At 41.8% G+C, this 18535-nt stretch overlaps 1 protein-coding gene across 2 annotated transcripts; it reads left to right on the top strand.

The window, feature by feature from the left end:
- The first annotated feature begins 228 nt into the window (after positions 1-228).
- On the top strand, positions 229-18121 carry LOC135520194 (retinoic acid receptor beta-like). Of its 2 annotated transcripts, XM_064945567.1 has the most exons (9): positions 229-823; positions 4313-4461; positions 6888-7029; positions 8651-8680; positions 8789-8955; positions 12816-12992; positions 15979-16183; positions 16672-16830; positions 17190-18121. In XM_064945567.1, the coding sequence occupies exons 1-9, from the start codon at positions 673-675 to the stop codon at positions 17366-17368; spliced, it is 1359 nt and encodes a 452-aa protein (XP_064801639.1). In that variant the 5' UTR covers positions 229-672; the 3' UTR covers positions 17369-18121. The 2 variants fall into 2 exon arrangements, with proteins under 2 accessions (XP_064801639.1, XP_064801640.1); XM_064945568.1 differs by lacking the exon at positions 8651-8680.
- Positions 18122-18535: the final 414 nt, after the last annotated feature.

Raw genomic sequence — 18535 nt, 5'->3', positions numbered from 1 at the left:
AGAAAGTCAGAATCATACAACTTGCTCGCACACTGTGTTTCTACTACCATTTACCTAACATTCTACTCAAGCGCACACAAAATATTGTCGTCTTATCTCGTCTGGTGAGGGAATCATTGTACTTGGTGATGTCAGACACTGTTTGGGTCATTTGCAGGTTAGCGGCCGCCAAAAAGGTTCATGGAAAGTTCACCCGCATATATTAGGTAATTCAATCGGTCCCTGTGACATAACTAGTATGAAGTGGTTGTGTAGAGACAACATAACCCATTCGTCAATAAATGGGAGTTAAGAACTCCAAAACAAACTTTGTTATGTAAAATAGCCTACTATTCTGTTTTTGTCGGGTTTTCACAGGGACGGACTATTTTGCTGTGTCCCCTGCGCGCGATGGATGCAAATATTTTTTGAATGAATCCATCGATGGAAATCTTCTCTCGGCGCCCGCATACAGCTGTAGATATTTTTTGCATCGACTCAAATTAATAAAATGTCATTTTGGTCAATTACAAACTTTGAACAAAAATGTCCATCATACGCTTGACTGAGAGGGAAAACAGAATCTTACTTGGGCGTGCGAATTAAGGACAGTTGCATTCCATTTGTTCCATTTCTTTAGATCCTGACGCATCTTGATAAGGACTCGGCCTTACACTAATGTTATAGAAAACCATGTTTGACTATATGGATTTTCTCGCAGTTGGTCCAGGGGAAACGCTGGACGTCTATACTGCAGGTCCTTGTATGCTCCAGGAACCATCTCAAACCGCATGCTTCACTGGACTAACAGAAACGGATTGGCAAATTCATCGGGTCGCGCAATGTAGGTGAAGCTTTATTTTTATTTAGTCGATTTAAGGGTTTAAGTAATAGTCCCTCAATTGCCAACTTTTTTACTCTTTACTAAATCGAAGTATTTGTTTGAAAGACTGAACGTGGGACTTGACATGATATATCCAGTTGTATCTTCTTCTCACATCTTTGATGCACTGTTTATAATATAGCCTCTTCCTTGCGTCAATTGTTCGTACATTGTAGCCTAAACTGTTCCCTGTGCAGTCCTGTATCATTGCATCTTTAATCCAAAGACAATGTAAACATATTTATTTAGGTCGTGTTGTATGCAGGCTACCATCTTTTTTCCAGAGGCTGTAGTTCGATGGCATTTATTCATATATCTTTCTGAATATGTCATTGATGTCATATCTAGTTCAAATCAACAAAAATTATACAATTATTTCAGATATAGGGCCTACATCAAATTCAATACAGAAGCCTGCACAGTAAAATCAAGCTTAAACAAAAAATAACACACAACAGCATTTATGTTGGCCTACACGTGAAAGTTAAAGGTGCGGTCTGCAATATTTACTGATTTTTTTATGGTCATTTCAATTAATGATACCCATTGAAATTTGAAGAATAACCTATAAATGCCTAATGCGTTCAGTGCAAGTGTATTACACCTCTATAACCCGAAATATAAGGTTGCTTTTTTTTACTCCATTTGTAAATAACGCCTTTGTAAACAATGTATAGTTCAAAATATGTTTCAAACTATAATGTTGATATAACTGTCAGGCCTTGCATCCATAGCTTCATTGATAATCGGAGAGTGGTTACATTTCTCCAGCCCAATCCCTCAGCTTTATAGCAAACCAAGTGACAGGGCTGCTATTTGGCTGGGGGGGGGGTTGTGCCTTTATAGCAAAGGAATATGGTCAATATTGTTGTTATTTTACATATGCATATTGTTTGCTTTGTTGCAACTGATGATTGCGTTAGTTTAATATTGGTAAGCCTACCTCCTAGTTTATGGAATGAATTCACCGTTGTGCAATCAATCAGTATACGTACTTGTTATCCTAAATCAATCATACATGGATTATTACAGTGAACCCATTGATAATGAATTGGCCATAAAATCTGCACTCTTATTTGACTTGTCACGCCTCTGTTGTCGCCTACCACATTCACTGTCCCTCTTTATTAAATGTTGTATTTAACCTTTATTTAACTAGGCAAGTCAGTTAAGAACAAATTCTTATTTACAATGACGGCCAACCCCCGCCAAACCCAAACCCGGACGACGCTGGGCAAATTGTGCGCCGCCCTATGGGACTCCCAATCACAGGCGGTTGTGATACAGCCTGGAATCAAACCATGGTCTGTAGTGACTCCACTAGCACTGAGAAGCAGTGCCTTAGACCCCTGCGCCACTCAGGAGACCATTTCCTCAACTAGTTGTTGATATTTACAGATCCGATTAGGAAGTCAAATTCCAATCAGATACCTTTGGTTTCCTCTATCTGATGGTTGATCTAGCTGTCTCTTCGGAGGTTTTCATTTATCCAACACTGGTGTGCTTCTGACAGTCAGTCTCAAGGGCTTCACACGACATTATGGTCTTTATATTTTCTGCGATATCAACAGCATTTCGAAGGCAGCACCAAAGCCAGTTACAACATTAGACCTTCTCTGGCAGCGCTCAGTGTTTGTAGATGGAGGAGCATCTCAACCGAAGCACAGCCAATGTGGTCAGCGGTCACTGCAGGTCACCTAGGGTTCAGTGGACGGTCACCAACAGGAGGTCAGACGAGACCCAGATTGCTTGGCTTGTGTCACCCACAGCAAAGTAGTTGTTGGAAAACAATCATATATTTACCTCGTTCATCACATTGGCTTTTCTGCGAGTACATTCATGTTGTATGGCCAGTGCTGATATCCTAATGACTATAATTATTGTTCCTGTTTACAAGTGTAATGTTAAGGGTGTTTGGATTTCACTGAGGAATTGACCTACTCACAACACACAGATATTCCCTCATTACAGATTGCCTTTACTTTCAGCATCCAGCCCTAAAAGTCCCCCAAAAGACCTCAGTGAGAGTGTGATAGCATTGGGATAGCATTGTGATAGCATTGGGATAGCATTGGGATAGCATTGGGATAGCGCGCAGAGAAAGTGACTTTCCTTTGACATAGTGGAAGCAGATCGTGGCACACATCTTCAAACTTTACTTGTTACCAGTTTCTCTCTTAATAAATGTGGATAACCACCCCACTCCCCCCAAACCACTTAGTCTAGCTTAATATTCCACTGCTTCATCATCAGTCAGTTGATCTTGTGGCATGCGCCACCATTGTTTCGCAGTGGAGAGAATACTTGCTAATGGGTGTGTTCTCTTGTTTGACCCGGCGAGGGTAGGTTCAACTGGAGGCCATGGGTTCAAGGGGATGGATATAAGGACATTTTCTATTTTTGTCCCCTCAATTTGCCTTTTTTTTAGTGATCTGCCACTGATCTGGCACTATGTGCTTTTATGGTAAAGGTGATAAGAAGCCAGCAGGGATGCTTGCCCTGTCACAGTGGGGGCCCTCTATAAAACTGAAGAGATGTCTTAAGAGTGTCTGCTGTCGTCACTTTCCCACAAAGTATGGCATTGGAATAGTATGACTGTATCTGGCCTCTTCTTCACCCTTTTTCACTCTCTGTGAAAAGGACGACAGACGTCTGAAAAGAAAACCTGAACATTATCTCAGTCAGATATGCCTGTCAACACAAGGCCTCAACATGTCCTCGGGAACACAAGTGGACTTGGCACTGTGGGCTGACATGATCTGTGTTATCAGCTCAGCTACAGTAAATTCGTGATTCGTTTTCCATAGAGATGGTTCTGTGGCTGAGTTCCTCAGTATAATGTTTACCGGCCATAGAAATGAGTATTTGTATACTAATGAAGGATCAAAGATGCCCAAGCACTTTTCTGTTATTTGTTTGGTTGAAAAAACAAAAAAATGGATTGAATGCTATGTTGCGTAGTCACTTTGCAGAATGTTTACTGACCATAGAAATAACTGTTGGTCCTCGAATATAAAAGAGGAGGCCCAAAGACATAATCCAATTTGTTTGATATTTCAACAGTTCTTAGGGTTCAAATACTGTTTTACTTCAACACGTTACTGTTTGAAGAACATTAAGCTACATACATTTGATGTATGACCGCATTTTCAGCAGCTGCATTGGAATTTTCTCCTTCTCCCAGCTTTGTCCGAATATTACTTTTCTCTCCTCCTTGTCTCCACGGTAGAGATTTTTGTGAATTAAAGTGACAGAAAAATGATGAAAACTCAGTCACAGCTTATGATAGAAAGGCGTCAAGGAAAGGAGGCCATTTTAGAGTTTATACAGTGGCAGCCCTCATCTCACTCCCAACACTCAGTGCCTGTCATTCTTCCCAGCGCCTCATCATCCCTCTCTCACACTCTTCCTTTCTACCTCTCTCCCTCTCTCCCTCTTGTGTGTCAGCAGCTGTGGAAACCCAGAGCTCCAGCTCAGAGGACTTGTTTGCCAGTCCTCTCTCACCTCTGCCCCCTCCTCGCACCTACAAACCCTGCTTCGTATGCCAAGACAAGTCCTCAGGCTACCACTATGGCGTCAGTGCTTGTGAGGGCTGTAAGGTAAGGGACCAGACTGGCCATGTACATATCGCAAAAACCATCTGACTGCTCAAATGATGAATGCATTTCACTTTTATTTTTTCAGCGGTTTCAACGTATTCAGCATGTTCATTTCTACTTTGGAGTTCAACCCAGACCTAATTTACCTGGGATGTGGATATCTAATGCGAGAAACTGCAACAAACACCTCACACACACACGATTCCCACTATTCTCTGGGGTTCTCAAATGTCCCCCCCTCTATCACCCTTTGATGGTCCATGGCAGTGAGCTATAGTGAGTAGGTGTTAACACAATTGTTCATGAAAGCTAGGCCGATTGGCCCTTCGCGCGAGCTGAACGCTCGGGCAACAGAAGGCTCCACAGAGAGGAGGTAAATAATTGATGGGCAGCACTGTGAACAATACCAAGAGCATGGAGGAGACCATGACTACAGATGACATTCTCTCCTCAGCGTCTTTCAGAACAAGATGAAAGGCAATGATCCTAATTATAGATTAAGTGTGAGATCACATCTGTGTTAGAGATGAGAAGTGGCGTTAGTTTAAAGGGTTTTCCCGCTGACAGTTTAGTGCAGAAAGTGAGAATGGAGCTTATCTCTCCTGCCCTGGAGGGGGACCTCGTATAAGGAGCTGCATGAAAGAGATTTGTCGATTGTTCGTTTTCTCAACTGTAGCAGGTCGAAAGTGGAAATGGCATGCTTTAGAAATGTCAGTTGGTGTCTGTTGATACACGTATTGGTCTGACCTGGCAGATCTATTTAGATGTTCAAATTAAAAATCAGATCTTTTTTTACTCCAAAAGAAATATAGCATAAAGATGTATTTACATGTTTTTTATTTAACTTTTATTAACTAGGCAAGTCAGTTAACAACAGATTCTTATTTACAAAGACGGCCTACCAAAAGGCAAAAGGCCTCCTGCGGGGAAGGGGGCTTACAAATAAAAAATAAAACTTCTGTTGCCCAGAAGTATCCCAACTTACAATACAACTATGTAACATTACTCAACCTACTGTTTTTAACCCTAAAGAGTAGACTCAAGGCCACTAGGTCCCGTGTTTACCCAGAGCAAATACTAGTATCACTAAAGGGCCTGAATCTTGGCCCTGATAAACTGCTCATGTGTCGGGATACTATTGACTGACTATGAACAGGACAGTGCGTCAGACACAACATGTGTGGTGTTACCCCGCTACACCCTATACTATTGACGTGTTTCACAACATGTGTGGTGTTACCCCGCTACACCCTATACTATTGACGTGTTTCACAACATGTGTGGTGTTACCCCGCTACACCCTATACTATTGACGTGTTTCACAACATGTGTGGTGTTACCCCGCTATTACGTTACATTACATTTAAGAAGAGTCTTATCCAGAGCGGTTTCAGTGTGTCTCTAAATCATTTAAGGAGTTGGAAGAGGTGGGGTTTCAGGTGTCTCGGAAGGTGGTGATTGACTTGTTCCACACCCTAAACTATTGACGTGTTTCACAACATGTGTGGTGTTACCCCGCTACACCCTATACTATTGACGTGTTTCACAACATGTGTGGTGTTACCCTGCTACACCCTATACTATTGACGTGTTTCACAACATGTGTGGTGTTACGCTGCTACACCCTATATTATTGACGTGTTTCACAACATGTGTGGTGTTACCCCGCTACACCCTATACTATTGACGTGTTTCACAACATGTGTGGTGTTACCCCGCTACACCCTATACTATTGACGTGTTTCACAACATGTGTGGTGTTACCCCGCTACACCCTATACTATTGACGTGTTTCACAACATGTGTGGTGTTACCCCGCTACACCCTATATTATTGACGTGTTTCACAACATGTGTGGTGTTACCCCGCTACACCCTATACTATTGACGTGTTTCACAACATGTGTGGTGTTACCCTGCTACACCCTATCCTATTGACGTGTTTCACAACATGTGTGGTGTTACCCTGCTACACCCTATATTATTGACGTGTTTCACAACATGATTCTGGTTGCATTTGGCCTGTTGTTTTTTTTATTTCTCTAATTTCATTGTGATTGTTTGATAACAGTCATTCATTATACATGAAGTATTTAAAAGTCGTTTTTTTTCTTCTTCTTTGCCTATGGAAAGCACATGTTGATGTTAAAGGGATACTTGGGGATTTTGGCAATGAAGCCCTTTATCTACATCCCCGGAGTCAGATGAAATCGTAGATACCAAAATTCCCAAAGTGCGCCTTCAAGGTCCTCATTTTAGAAGGAAACATGTATTCAGAGGGTGATGTAATAACACTATTACCTCACCTACAAAGACGTTCGAGCTCCTTTCAGACGTCTGTAGAATGTTAACTGCTGGGAGCTGAAAGTACAAGGGGGATGTCTTCTCTATTGAAAGCATATTATTCTTTCCGTTGGTGCCTCCCAGGGTTTCTTCCGTAGAAGTGTCCAGAAGAACATGGTTTACACGTGCCACCGGGACAGTAACTGCATCATCAATAAGATCACCAGGAACCGCTGTCAGTACTGCCGGCTACAGAGGTGCTTCGCCGCGGGCATGTCCAGGGAGTGTAAGTGTCAATAATATTTCAGAGTGTCTCCATTCAACCACTGAAGAGCAGCATTTCTAAACAACGCCCAACTCCTCTGTAATATACCCCAAAACTGCTAAACACTGCTATGCAATATTCCCAAACTCTTTCATAAAACTCTTACCCAAAATACTCAGTGCCTTCAGAACGTATTCACAACCCTTCATTTCCCCCCACATTTTGGTGTGTTACAAAGTGGAATTAAAATGGATTGTGACCATATCTAACTTTCTGCATAGTGCAACTTTAATTGTCATTTTTTTTAGTCAAGGATCTACACAAAATAATGTGAAATGTCAAAGTGTAAGAGAAATTATACGTTTTTTTTTACTTAATGGAAAATAAAATGCTCATATATTTTGATTCGATAACTATTCAACCCCCTGAGTAAATACATGTTAGAATCACCTTTGGCGGCGATTACAGTCTTTCTGGGTAATTTGACTTAAATCGTCTTGAAAATCTATGGCAAGACTTGAAAAGGTCTGTCTTGCAATGATCAACAACCAATTTGACAGAACTTGAAATTTTTTTTAAAGAATAATGTGCAAATATTGTACAATCCAGGTTTCAAAGCCCTTAGAGACTGTTTTGGAATATTTTTATTCTGTACAGTTTTCCTTCGTTTCACTCCGTCATTTAGGTTAGTAGTTTGGAGTAACTACAATGTTGTTGATCCATCCTCAGTTTTCTCCGATCACAGCCATTAAACTCTGTAACTGGTCTCAAATCCCCATTGGCCTCATTGTGAAATCCCTGAGCGGTTTCCATCCTCTCCGTCAACGCTGTCAAGGACGCCTGTATCTTCGCAGTGACTGGGTGTATTGATTCATCCAAAGTGTAATGATTATTGCACACAGAGTTATTTTAACTCAACAAAATGTGGAAAACGTCAAAAGGTGTGAAAAGTTTCCGAAGGCACCGTACCTAAAAACCTGTCTAATCATGTCAATGCTTCTTCTGTCCGAACGTTTTCCAAGAAAACTAATTCCACCTCCGCTGTCCAACACATGAAAGCACTTCAAACACCATTTCCCAGAAGGCGCACTGACCCAGATACAATCTCTGTTGTGGGTAGGGGGATGGTGTCATAGTGATGGATGCCTGCTATTCTGAATGTCATTCATCTCTTCTACCCAGCATGTCAGCAATACATAAATCCATCAGCACACATATCAGCCTTGTGGCCTTGTGGCTGGAATGTAACAGCTACTAATATTACTGTGCCATTGTCTGCCGTTGTCACTGACTCGTATGTAATGCAGCCCAGAGGGAAGGTTTTACACAATGATTGCAGGAAGTAGGGCAGACTAGAGTAGACTATCCATTTACTGAACAGATCTGTCTGAGGCATGTGCCTGTCTGAGGAGACCAGGTGCATAAGATGGATTTCTCCCTGAGATCCGGCTCAGTGAAACGAGTGGCCTGTGTTGAAAACCAATGGTTGAAGTACGTTGACGTGATTTATAGATCAGGTGGAAGGTAACATGACTATTTTACATTACTTAAGACACTCATTGGTAAATGTGCATGGCTTGTTGAGAAAAATATGGTCCTTTAACAGACTCTTTACTGTTAACACCTACTATATATTCTGCAGGTGTTGCCCACAAGGGAAATCACACCAGAGGTATTGTGTTACAAGCACCATGATCCAACCAACTTAGCTATTGCAACAAATTCAATTTCACATTTTTTCTTGAGTTATCTCCGTTCATATTTCATCCTCTCTTCCCAGCTGTCAGGAATGACCGGAGTAACAGGAAGGAGAAGAAGGAGACTCCCAAGATGACCATCATCGAGACATATGAGCTGACAGCAGAACTGGGCTGTATAGTGGAGAAAATCTGTAGGGCTCATAGAGAGACCTTCCCTTCCCTCTGCCAGTTGGGCAAATACACTACAGTGAGTAACAACCACTGCCATGTTGGCACCATATATACAGTTGAAGTCAGAAGTTTACATACAATTAGGTTGGAGTCATTCGAACTCATTTTTCAACCACTCCACAAATTTCTTGTTAACAAACTATAGTTTTGGCAATTCGGTTATGACATCTACTTTGTGCATGACACAAGTAATTTTTCCAACAATTGTTAACAGACAGATTATTTCACTTATAATTCACTGTATCACAATTCCAGTTGACTGTGCCTTTAAACGGCTTGGAAAATTCCAGAAAATAATGTCATGGCTTTTGAAGCTTCTGATAGGCTAATTGACATCATTTGAGTCAATTGGAGGTGTACCTGTGGATGTATTTCAAGGCCTACCTTCAAACTCAGTGCCTCTTTGCTTGACATCATGGGAGAATCAAAAGAAATCAGCCAAGACCTCAGAAAAAAAATTCTAGACCTCCACAAGTCTGGTTCATCCTTGGGAGCAATTTCCAAACACCTGAAGGTACCACGTTCATTTGTACAAACAATAGTACGCAAGTATAAACACCATGGGACCACGCAGCCGTCATACCACTCAGGAAGGAGACGCATTCTGTCTCCTAGAGATGAACATACTTTGGTGCGAAAAGTGCAAATCAGTCCCAGAACAACAGCAAAGGACATTTTGAAGATGCTGGAGGAAACAGGTACAAAAGTATCTATATCCACAGTAAAACAGGGCCTATATCGACATGAAAGGCCGATCAGCAAGGAAGAAGCCACTGCTCCAAAACCGCCATAAAATAAGCCAGACTATAGTTTGCAACTGCACATGGGGACAAAGATCGTAATTTTTGGAGAAATGTCCTCTGGTCTGATGAAACAAAAATATAACTGTTTGGTCATAATGACCATTGTTATGTTTGGAGGAAAAAGGGGGAGGCTTGCAAGCCGAACAACACCATCCCAACCGTGAAGTATGGGGTGGCAGCATCATGTTGTGGGAGTGGTTTGCTGTAGGAGGTACTGGTGCACTTCACAAAATAGATGGCATCATGAGGGAGGAATATGATGTGGATATATTGTAGCAACATCTCAAGACATCAGTCAGGAAGTTAAAGCTTGGTCGCAAATGGGTCTTCCAAATGGACAATGACCTCAAGCATACTTCGAAAGTTGTTGCACAATGGCTTAAGGACAACAATGTCAAGGTATCGGAGTGGCCATCACAAAGCCCTGACCTCAATCCTATAGAGAGTTTGTAGGCAGAACTGAAAAAGTGTGTGCGAGCAAGGAGGCCTACAAACTTGACTCAGTTACACCCGCTCTGTCAGGAAGAATTGGCCAAAATTCACCCAACTTATTGTGGGAAGCTTGTGGAAGGCTACCCGAAACGTTTGACCAAAGTTAAATAATTTGAAGCCAATGCTACCAAATACTAATTGAGTGTATGTAAACGTCGGACCCACTGGGAATGTGATGAAAGAAATAAAATCTGAAATAAATCATTCTCTCTACTATTATCCTTTCATTTCACATTCTTAAAATAAAGTGGTGATCCTAACTGACTTAAGACAGGGAATCTTTACTTGGATCAAATGTCAGGAATTATAAAAATCAGAGTTTAAATGTATTTGGCTGAGGTGTATGTAAACTTCCGACTTCAACTGTATATATTTCATGTATCATGGATAGATTTCCATTTAATTCTGTGGGTAGGTCTGTCTCTGTTGAGGCTCAGAAGCACTATCCCTGTACCATAATCCAGTCATCTAAATGGATCATACTGGTTGTAATGTTGAGATTATACTTAGAACTAATTGCTCTCTCTCTCTCTCTACATCTCTCTCTCTGTCTCTCTACATCTCCCTCTCGCTCTACATCTCTCTCTCTACATCTCTCACTCTCTCTCTGTCTCTCTCTCTCTCTCTATATATATATATCTCTCTCTCTACATCTCTCTCTCTCTGTCTCTCTACCTCTCTCACACTCTCTCTACATCTCTCTCTCTCTGTCTCTCTCTCTCTATATATATATATATATATATATATCTCTCTCTCTACATCGCTCTCTCTCTGTCTCTCTACCTCTCGCTCTCTCTCTCACTCTCTCTCTCTCTCTACATCTCTCTCTCTCTCTCTCTCACTCTCTATCTCTCTACATCTCTATTTCTCACTCTCTACATCTCTCTCTCTGTCTCTCTCTCTCTCTATTTATATATATATATATATATATATCTCTCTACATCGCTCTCTCTCTGTCTCTCTCTCTCTCACTCTCTCTCTCTCTCTCTCTCTACATCTCTCTCTCTCTCTCTCTCACTCTCTATCTCTCTACATCTCTCTCTCTCTCTACATCTCTCTCTCTACATCTCTCTACATCTCTCTCTCTCTCTACCTACATCTCTCTCTCACTCTCTCTCTCTCTACATCTCTCTCTCTCTCTCTCTCACACTCTCTCTCTACATCTCTCTCTCTCTCTACATCTTTCTCTCTCACTCTCTCTCTACATCTCTCTCTCTCTCTACATCTCTCTCTCTACATCTTTCTCTCTCTCTCTACATCTCTCTCTCTCACTACATCTCCCTCTCTCTCTCTCTACATCTCTCTCTCTCTCACTCTCTCTGTACATCTCTCTCTCTCTCTCTCTCTACATCTCTCTCTCTCTCACTACATCTCCCTCTCTCTCTCACTCTCTCTCTACATCTCTCTCTCTCTCTCTCTCTACATCTCTCTCTCTCTACATCTCTCTCTCTCTCACTCTCTCTACATCTCTTTCTCTCTCTCTACATCTCTCTCTCTCTCTCTCTCTCATCTCTCTCTCTCTGTCTCTCTCTCTCTCTCTACATCTCTCTCTCTCTCTCTTTCTCTCTCTCTCTCTCTACATCTCTCTCTCTCTCTCTCTCTCTCTCTAACATCTCTCTCTCTCTCTCTGTCTCTCTCTCTCTCTCTCTCCCTCTCTCTCTCTCTCTCTGTCTCTCTCTCTCTCTCTCTCTCTCTCTCTCTCTTTTCTCACTATTTTTATTTTCCTTGCTTTCTTTTCAATTCAATTTATTGGTTATGGGAAACATATGTTTACATTGCCAAAGCAAGTGAAATAGATAATAAACAAAAGTGAAATAAACAATTAAACAGTAACAGTAAACATTACATTCACAAAAGTTCCAAAATAATAACAACATTTCAAATGTCACATTATGTCTATATGCCATGTTGTAACGATGTGCAAATAGTTCCCCGAAAGGGGAAATAAATAAACATAAATATAGGTTGTATTTACAATGGTGTTTGTTCTTCACTGGTTGCCCTTTTCTTGTGGCAACAGGTCACAAATGTTGCTGCTGTGATGGCACACTGTGGAATTTCACCCAGTGGATATGGGAGTTTATCAAAATTGGATTTGTTTTTGATTTATTTGTGGGTCTGTGTAATCTGAGGTAAATATGTGTCTCTAATATGTTCATACATTTGGCAGAAGGTTAGGAAGTGCAGCTCAGTTTCCACCTCATTTTGAGGGCAGTGAGCACATAGCCTGTCTTCTCTTGAGAGCCAGGTCTGCCTTTGGCAGCCTTCTTCAATAGCAAGGCTATGCTCACTGAGTCTGTACATAGTGAAAGATTTCATTAATTTTTGGTCAGTCACAGTGGTCAGGTATTCTGCCACTGTGGACTCTCTGTTTAGGGCCAAATAGCATTCTCGTTTGCTCAGTTTGTTTGTAAATACTTTCCAATGTGTCAAGTAATTATCTTTTTTGTTTTCTCATGATTTTCTCTCTCTTCATCCCCATCCCTCTCGGTCTTCCTGCCCCTCTCTCTCCCTCCTTCTATCTATCCCCCCTATCTAATCTCTCCTTTACCCTCCCCCTCCCCCGTCCATGCATCTGTAGAACTCAAGCTCAGACACTAGGATCCAGTTGGACCTGGGGCTGTGGGATAAGTTCAGTGAGCTGGCCACCAAATGTATCATCAGGATTGTGGAATTTGCCAAACGGGTTCCTGGTTTCACCGGCCTGACTATAACTGACCAGATCACCCTCCTCAAAGCGGCCTGTCTGGACATTCTGGTGAGTGGTGTGTGTGTGTGTGTGTGTGTACTGTATGCGTGAGGGGATGTATATGTGTGTGTACGGCCACATAGTCATCTCCAAAGCACATCTGGCACCTCATCAACTGGCCTGTGTGGAGTTCAGGAACGGTTCAGGCACTATAGACCTGCTGTTACATTGTCTATCAGCCACAGTGTGCTGTTTGGGGCAAACACTGTGGATCTGCTGTCACATTGTCTCAGCATACGTTTGTGCTGAAGACAGACACAGTGGTGGTGGGTTCAGACACGGTGGTGGTGGGTTCAGACACAGTGGTGGTGGGTTCAGACACGGTGGTGGTGGGTTCAGACACAGTGGTGGTGGGTTCAGACACGGTGGTGGTGGGTTGTAACAGAGTGTTACCGCTGAAGGCATGTTTTATTCTCTTTCATCTCCCCATATCTTCTGGTTTTCATTGTCAACTCTGTGCTTCTCCAGCACCATCAAAGGTTGGTAGATTCTCACTAGCTGCACCATGGTGATTCACTCACAGCTCTCTTTTCTCGACGGGAAATCTTTAATCTGAAATCAAAGCGTTATCATGTTTATTTTACATTACTGAGGTGGTTTCTAATGAGGCATGCAGGGATAATTACTGTGCAGATTGATGGTGATTTAGGCCGTTTGTGAAACTTGACTCAGTGCCTTGCTATGATGTAGCGTTATTTAAGCTACAAATGTTTTTTTAAGGAATTTTGGAGGAGTTTTTAAGGAGTCTTTCTCTATCTCTTTCTACCTGATCTATTTTTCTCTATCTCTTTCCCTATCTCTTTCTACCTGATCTATCTATCTTTCTCTATCTCTCTCTACCTGATCTATCTATCTCTCTCTCTACCTGATCTGTCTATCTCTCTCTCTATCTCTTTCGACCTGATCTATCTATCTCTTTCGACCTGATCTATCTATCTTTCTCTATCTCTCTCTACCTGATATGTCTATCGCTTTCTCTATCTCTCTCTACCTGATCTGTCTATCTATCGCTTTCTCTATATCTCTCTACCTGATCTGTCTGTCTGTCTGTCTCTATCTCTCTCTACCTGATCTGTCTCTCTTTCTCTATCTATTCGGCCCCCTTGAACTTTGCAACCTTTTGCCACATTTCAGGCTTCAAACATAAAGATATAAAACTGTATTTTTTTGTGAGGAATCAACAACAAGTGGGACACAATCATGAAGTGGAACGGCATTTATTGGATATTTCCAACTTTTTTAACAAATCAAAAACTGAAAAATTGGGCGTGCAAAATTATTCAGCCCCTTTACTTTCAGTGCAGCAAACTCTCTCCAGAAGTTCAGTGAGGATCTCTGAATGATCCAATGTTGATCTAAATGACTAATGATGATAAATACAATCCACCTGTGTGTAATCAAGTCTCCGTGTAAATGCACCTGCGCTGTGATAGTCTCAGAGGTCCGTTAAAAGCGCAGAGAGCATCATGAAGAACAAGGAACACACCAGGCAGGTCCGAGATACTGTTGTGAAGAAGTTTAAAGCCGGATTTGGATACAAAAAGATTTCCCAAGCTTTTAACATCCCAAGGAGCACTGTGCAAGTGATAATATTGAAATGGAAGGAGTATCAGACCACTGCAAATCTACCAAGACCTGGTCATCCCTCTAAACTTTCAGCTCATACAAGGAGAAGACTGATCAGAGATGCAGCCAAGAGGCCCATGATCACTCTGGATGAACTGCAGAGATCTACAGCTGTGGTGGGAGACTCTGTCCATAGGACAACAATCAGTCGTATATTGCACAAATCTGGCCTTTATGGAAGAGTGGCAAGAAGAAAGCCATTTCTTAAAGATATCCATAAAAAGTGTCGTTTAAAGTTTGCCACAAGCCACCTGGGAGACACACCAAAAATGTGGAAGAAGGTGCTCTGGTCAGATGAAACCAAAATTGAACTTTTTGGCAACAATGCAAAACGTTATGTTTGGCGTAAAAGCAACACAGCTCATCACCCTGAACACATCATCCCCACTGTCAAACATGGTGGTGGCAACATCAAGGTTTGGGCCTGCTTTTCTTCAGCAGGGACAGGGAAGATGGTTAAAATTGATGGGAAGATGGATGGAGCCAAATACAGGACCATTCTGGAAGAAAACCTGATGGAGTCTGCAAAAGACCTGAGACTGGGACGGAGATTTGTCTTCCAACAAGACAATGATCCAAAACATAAAGCAAAATCTACAATGGAATGGTTCAAAAATAAACATTTCCAGGTGTTAGAATGGCCAAGTCAAAGTCCAGACCTGAATCCAATCGAGAATCTGTGGAAAGAACTGAAAACTGCTGTTCACAAATGCTCTCCATCCAACCTCACTGAGCTCGAGCTGTTTTGCAAGGAGGAATGGGAAAAAAATTCAGTCTCTCGATGTGCAAAACTGATAGAGACATACCCCAAGCGACTTACAGCTGTAATCGCAGCAAAAGGTGGCGCTACAAAGTATTAACTTAAGGGGCTGAATAATTTTGCACGCCCAATTTTTCAGTTTTTGATTTGTTAAAAAAGTTTGAAATATCCAATAAATGTCGTTCCACTTCATGATTGTGTCCCACTTGTTGTTGATTCTTCACAAAAAAAATACAGTTTTATATCTTTATGTTTGAAGCCTGAAATGTGGCAAAAGGTCGCAAAGTTCAAGGGGGCCGAATACTTTCGCAAGGCACTGTACCTGATCTGTCTTTCTCTATCTCTCTCTACCTGATATGTTTATCTCTCTCTACTTGATCTGTCTTTCTCTATCTCTCGATGTGATCCTTTTTTCTTATGCAGACTAGATGTAGGTTTGTGTTTTACCTCTATACTTATCTCGCTTTTTTGCCTGAACTGTCTTTCATGTCTTTGTATTTTAATTTCCATCCCCCTCTTCTTGAACATGCATCTCACCATTGCCTTTTTCTATACTGTCTATACTGTCCCTTTCTGTACTCTCTATACTACCTTTTATGTCTCCTGTAGATTCTGCGGATCTGTACAAGGTACACTCCTGACCAGGACACTATGACCTTCTCAGACGGGCTGACCTTGACCCGTACACAGATCCACAATGCTGGCTTTGGCCCGCTCACAGACCAGGTGTTCACCTTCGCCGGCCAGCTGCTGCCCTTGGAGATGGATGACACAGAAAGTGGCCTCCTCAGCGCCATCTGCCTGGTGTCTGGAGGTACTGCAACTATCCATAGCTTCAGTACAGGCAGAAAGTTTTTATAAAACAATCTTTTTGTTAGTTTTATGAATGAATGTACTTTTAGTACATTTATTTGAAACTATTTACCCAGGGGCTCAAGCTTAATGACGAGTTTGGATGGTACTATGGCGTTAAATTCTGAGCTATAATCAATGAACAGCATTCTTACATAGGTATTCCTCTAGATGGGATAGGGCAGTGTGATGGCGATTGCATCGTCAATGGACCTATTGGGGAGGTAAGCAAATTGGAGTAGGTCTAGGGTATCAGGTAGGGTGGAGGTGATATGATCCTTGACTAGTCTCTCAAAGCGCTTCATGATGACAGAAGTGAGTGCAACGGGGGGATAGTCATTTAGTTCAGTTACCTTAGATTTCTTGTGTTGTCACACAAACGAGATATGAGCTGAATTAGCAGATGAATGATGTGTCGGTGTCACACTGACAATGTCTCTCTTGTGTCAGACCGCCAGGACCTGGAGGAGCCGTCTAAGGTGGAGGTCCTGCAAGAGCCCTTACTGGAGGCCTTGAAGATCTACTCCCGTAAACGCCGGCCCAGCATGCCCCTCATGTTCCCCAAGGTCCTCATGAAGATAACCGACCTGCGCAGCATCAGCGCCAAAGGTTAGAGGTCAACTCCCTATCGGCCATGACACTTACTTTGACCTTAAGTCTGTTGGCTTGGCTTCATGACTGTTATAACCAGGTGTTATGGCATATTGTGATTTTACAACACCAGTGCACATCCAACGCTAATTGAAGGATGCAGTGTAAAGAGAGAAGTAGAAAATCAGGGGTGACCTGTGGATGTCGGTGTGGGCAACAAGCCTAGTCTGTGTAAAAACCCTTTCAGACATGCTGGGTGGAGGTGGGTTAAATAGGAACAAATAAAGGAAATGTGCCTCTCATGAGAGTGAAAGAGTTAAGAAACACTTCTACTACTCTATAAAGTGTCATTTACATTTTCCATTCTAATTACACAGGAGCTGAGCGAGTGGTGACGTTGAAGATGGAGATCCCAGGTTCCATGCCTCCTCTTATCCAGGAGATGCTGGAGGAGATGGAGAACCTGGAGAAGCAGAAGCATTCTGAGGAGGAGCAGAGAGCAGACAAGAACATCACACCCACACACACACACACACCATGTCCACACAGTACATAGACACCAGCCTGTTTGCTTGAAAACCTTACTAAAATGAAAAATATACCTCCAATGGGATGTCCCGGAAAGGAAATGATGAGGATGGTGAAATGTGAACAATACCAGTGAAAACAGTGTATTCAGAGTTATATAAAGGGAATTGTAAATAGAATCATGCCACAGAACTTAGTTGTGACGTACATACAGAGAGCAAAGAGAATACTCATAACTGGACGTGACTGGAGATATAACAGGACCAGCCTGTGTGTTGGTCAGTATCATAAGGTGCTTAAAAGATGGTTTAAATACATACAGTGCATTGCAGTACTAGAGAGTAGCTTAACATATTAACCTCACACAGAGAGCCTTTCGATACGGATGGGAGTGGAATTCATGTGAATTGTGAATACATTCCATTGTGGTGCGACACAGGGGCAAGGCATGACAATATGCATGATATGGATTCAGTTTAACTCTCAAAAAGGGATGCATTTTTCGGAGGTTATTACTGGGTGTTTGTAGGTCCCAAATGTACGAGAGATTTTAAAACAGGTACCTACTCTAAAGTAAGGGGGTTCACGTTTCCATTATTTAAAGTCTTGCATGATTGGCTTTGTTCAGTAAGTGCTATTACTCTCACCATGTCAACATATATTCTTCATACCATTGTATGGTTATGTTTATCTCTATGATGAACGGCATGGTGCTTTTTTGTGATATTGATTATAATCCTATTTCAGATAGTTATTGGTCTATTAAAGTCTTGGAACTATATATACCCTGGGTGTGTCCGACTCATTTTGTTTTTTAAAATCTTGACAGGTGCCAGTACTCCATACAAAGGTTGATACTGCCCCCTTGTGGTCTTTGTAGAGAATTACACTCATTACTGTATGAACACAATAATGATGTGAAATATTCAAGAGTGGCTCAATAATCTAAAGCCAGACATACAAAACAGGATTCTCCACAGCAATAGATGTATTTCCCATGTAATGGAAATACATGCAAAAGGTTCTATTAACACACAGACCTGAGTACACGAATACCGGTCTGTTAAAAGTTAAACGTAGGTATAAAGTGCATCGATCTTCATCTGAGATTTCCTCAAAGCATAGCTGTTGAGAAACAAATTAAAATGTACAATTAATAACGTTTAACATAGAATACCATCTGGAAGTAGACTAC

This window comes from Oncorhynchus masou, chromosome 29, assembly GCF_036934945.1.
Source record: "Oncorhynchus masou masou isolate Uvic2021 chromosome 29, UVic_Omas_1.1, whole genome shotgun sequence".
Taxonomy (NCBI): Eukaryota; Metazoa; Chordata; class Actinopteri; order Salmoniformes; family Salmonidae; genus Oncorhynchus; species Oncorhynchus masou.
Note: the sequence above shows the minus strand (reverse complement) of the source record. Positions and strands in the feature narration are given on the sequence as shown.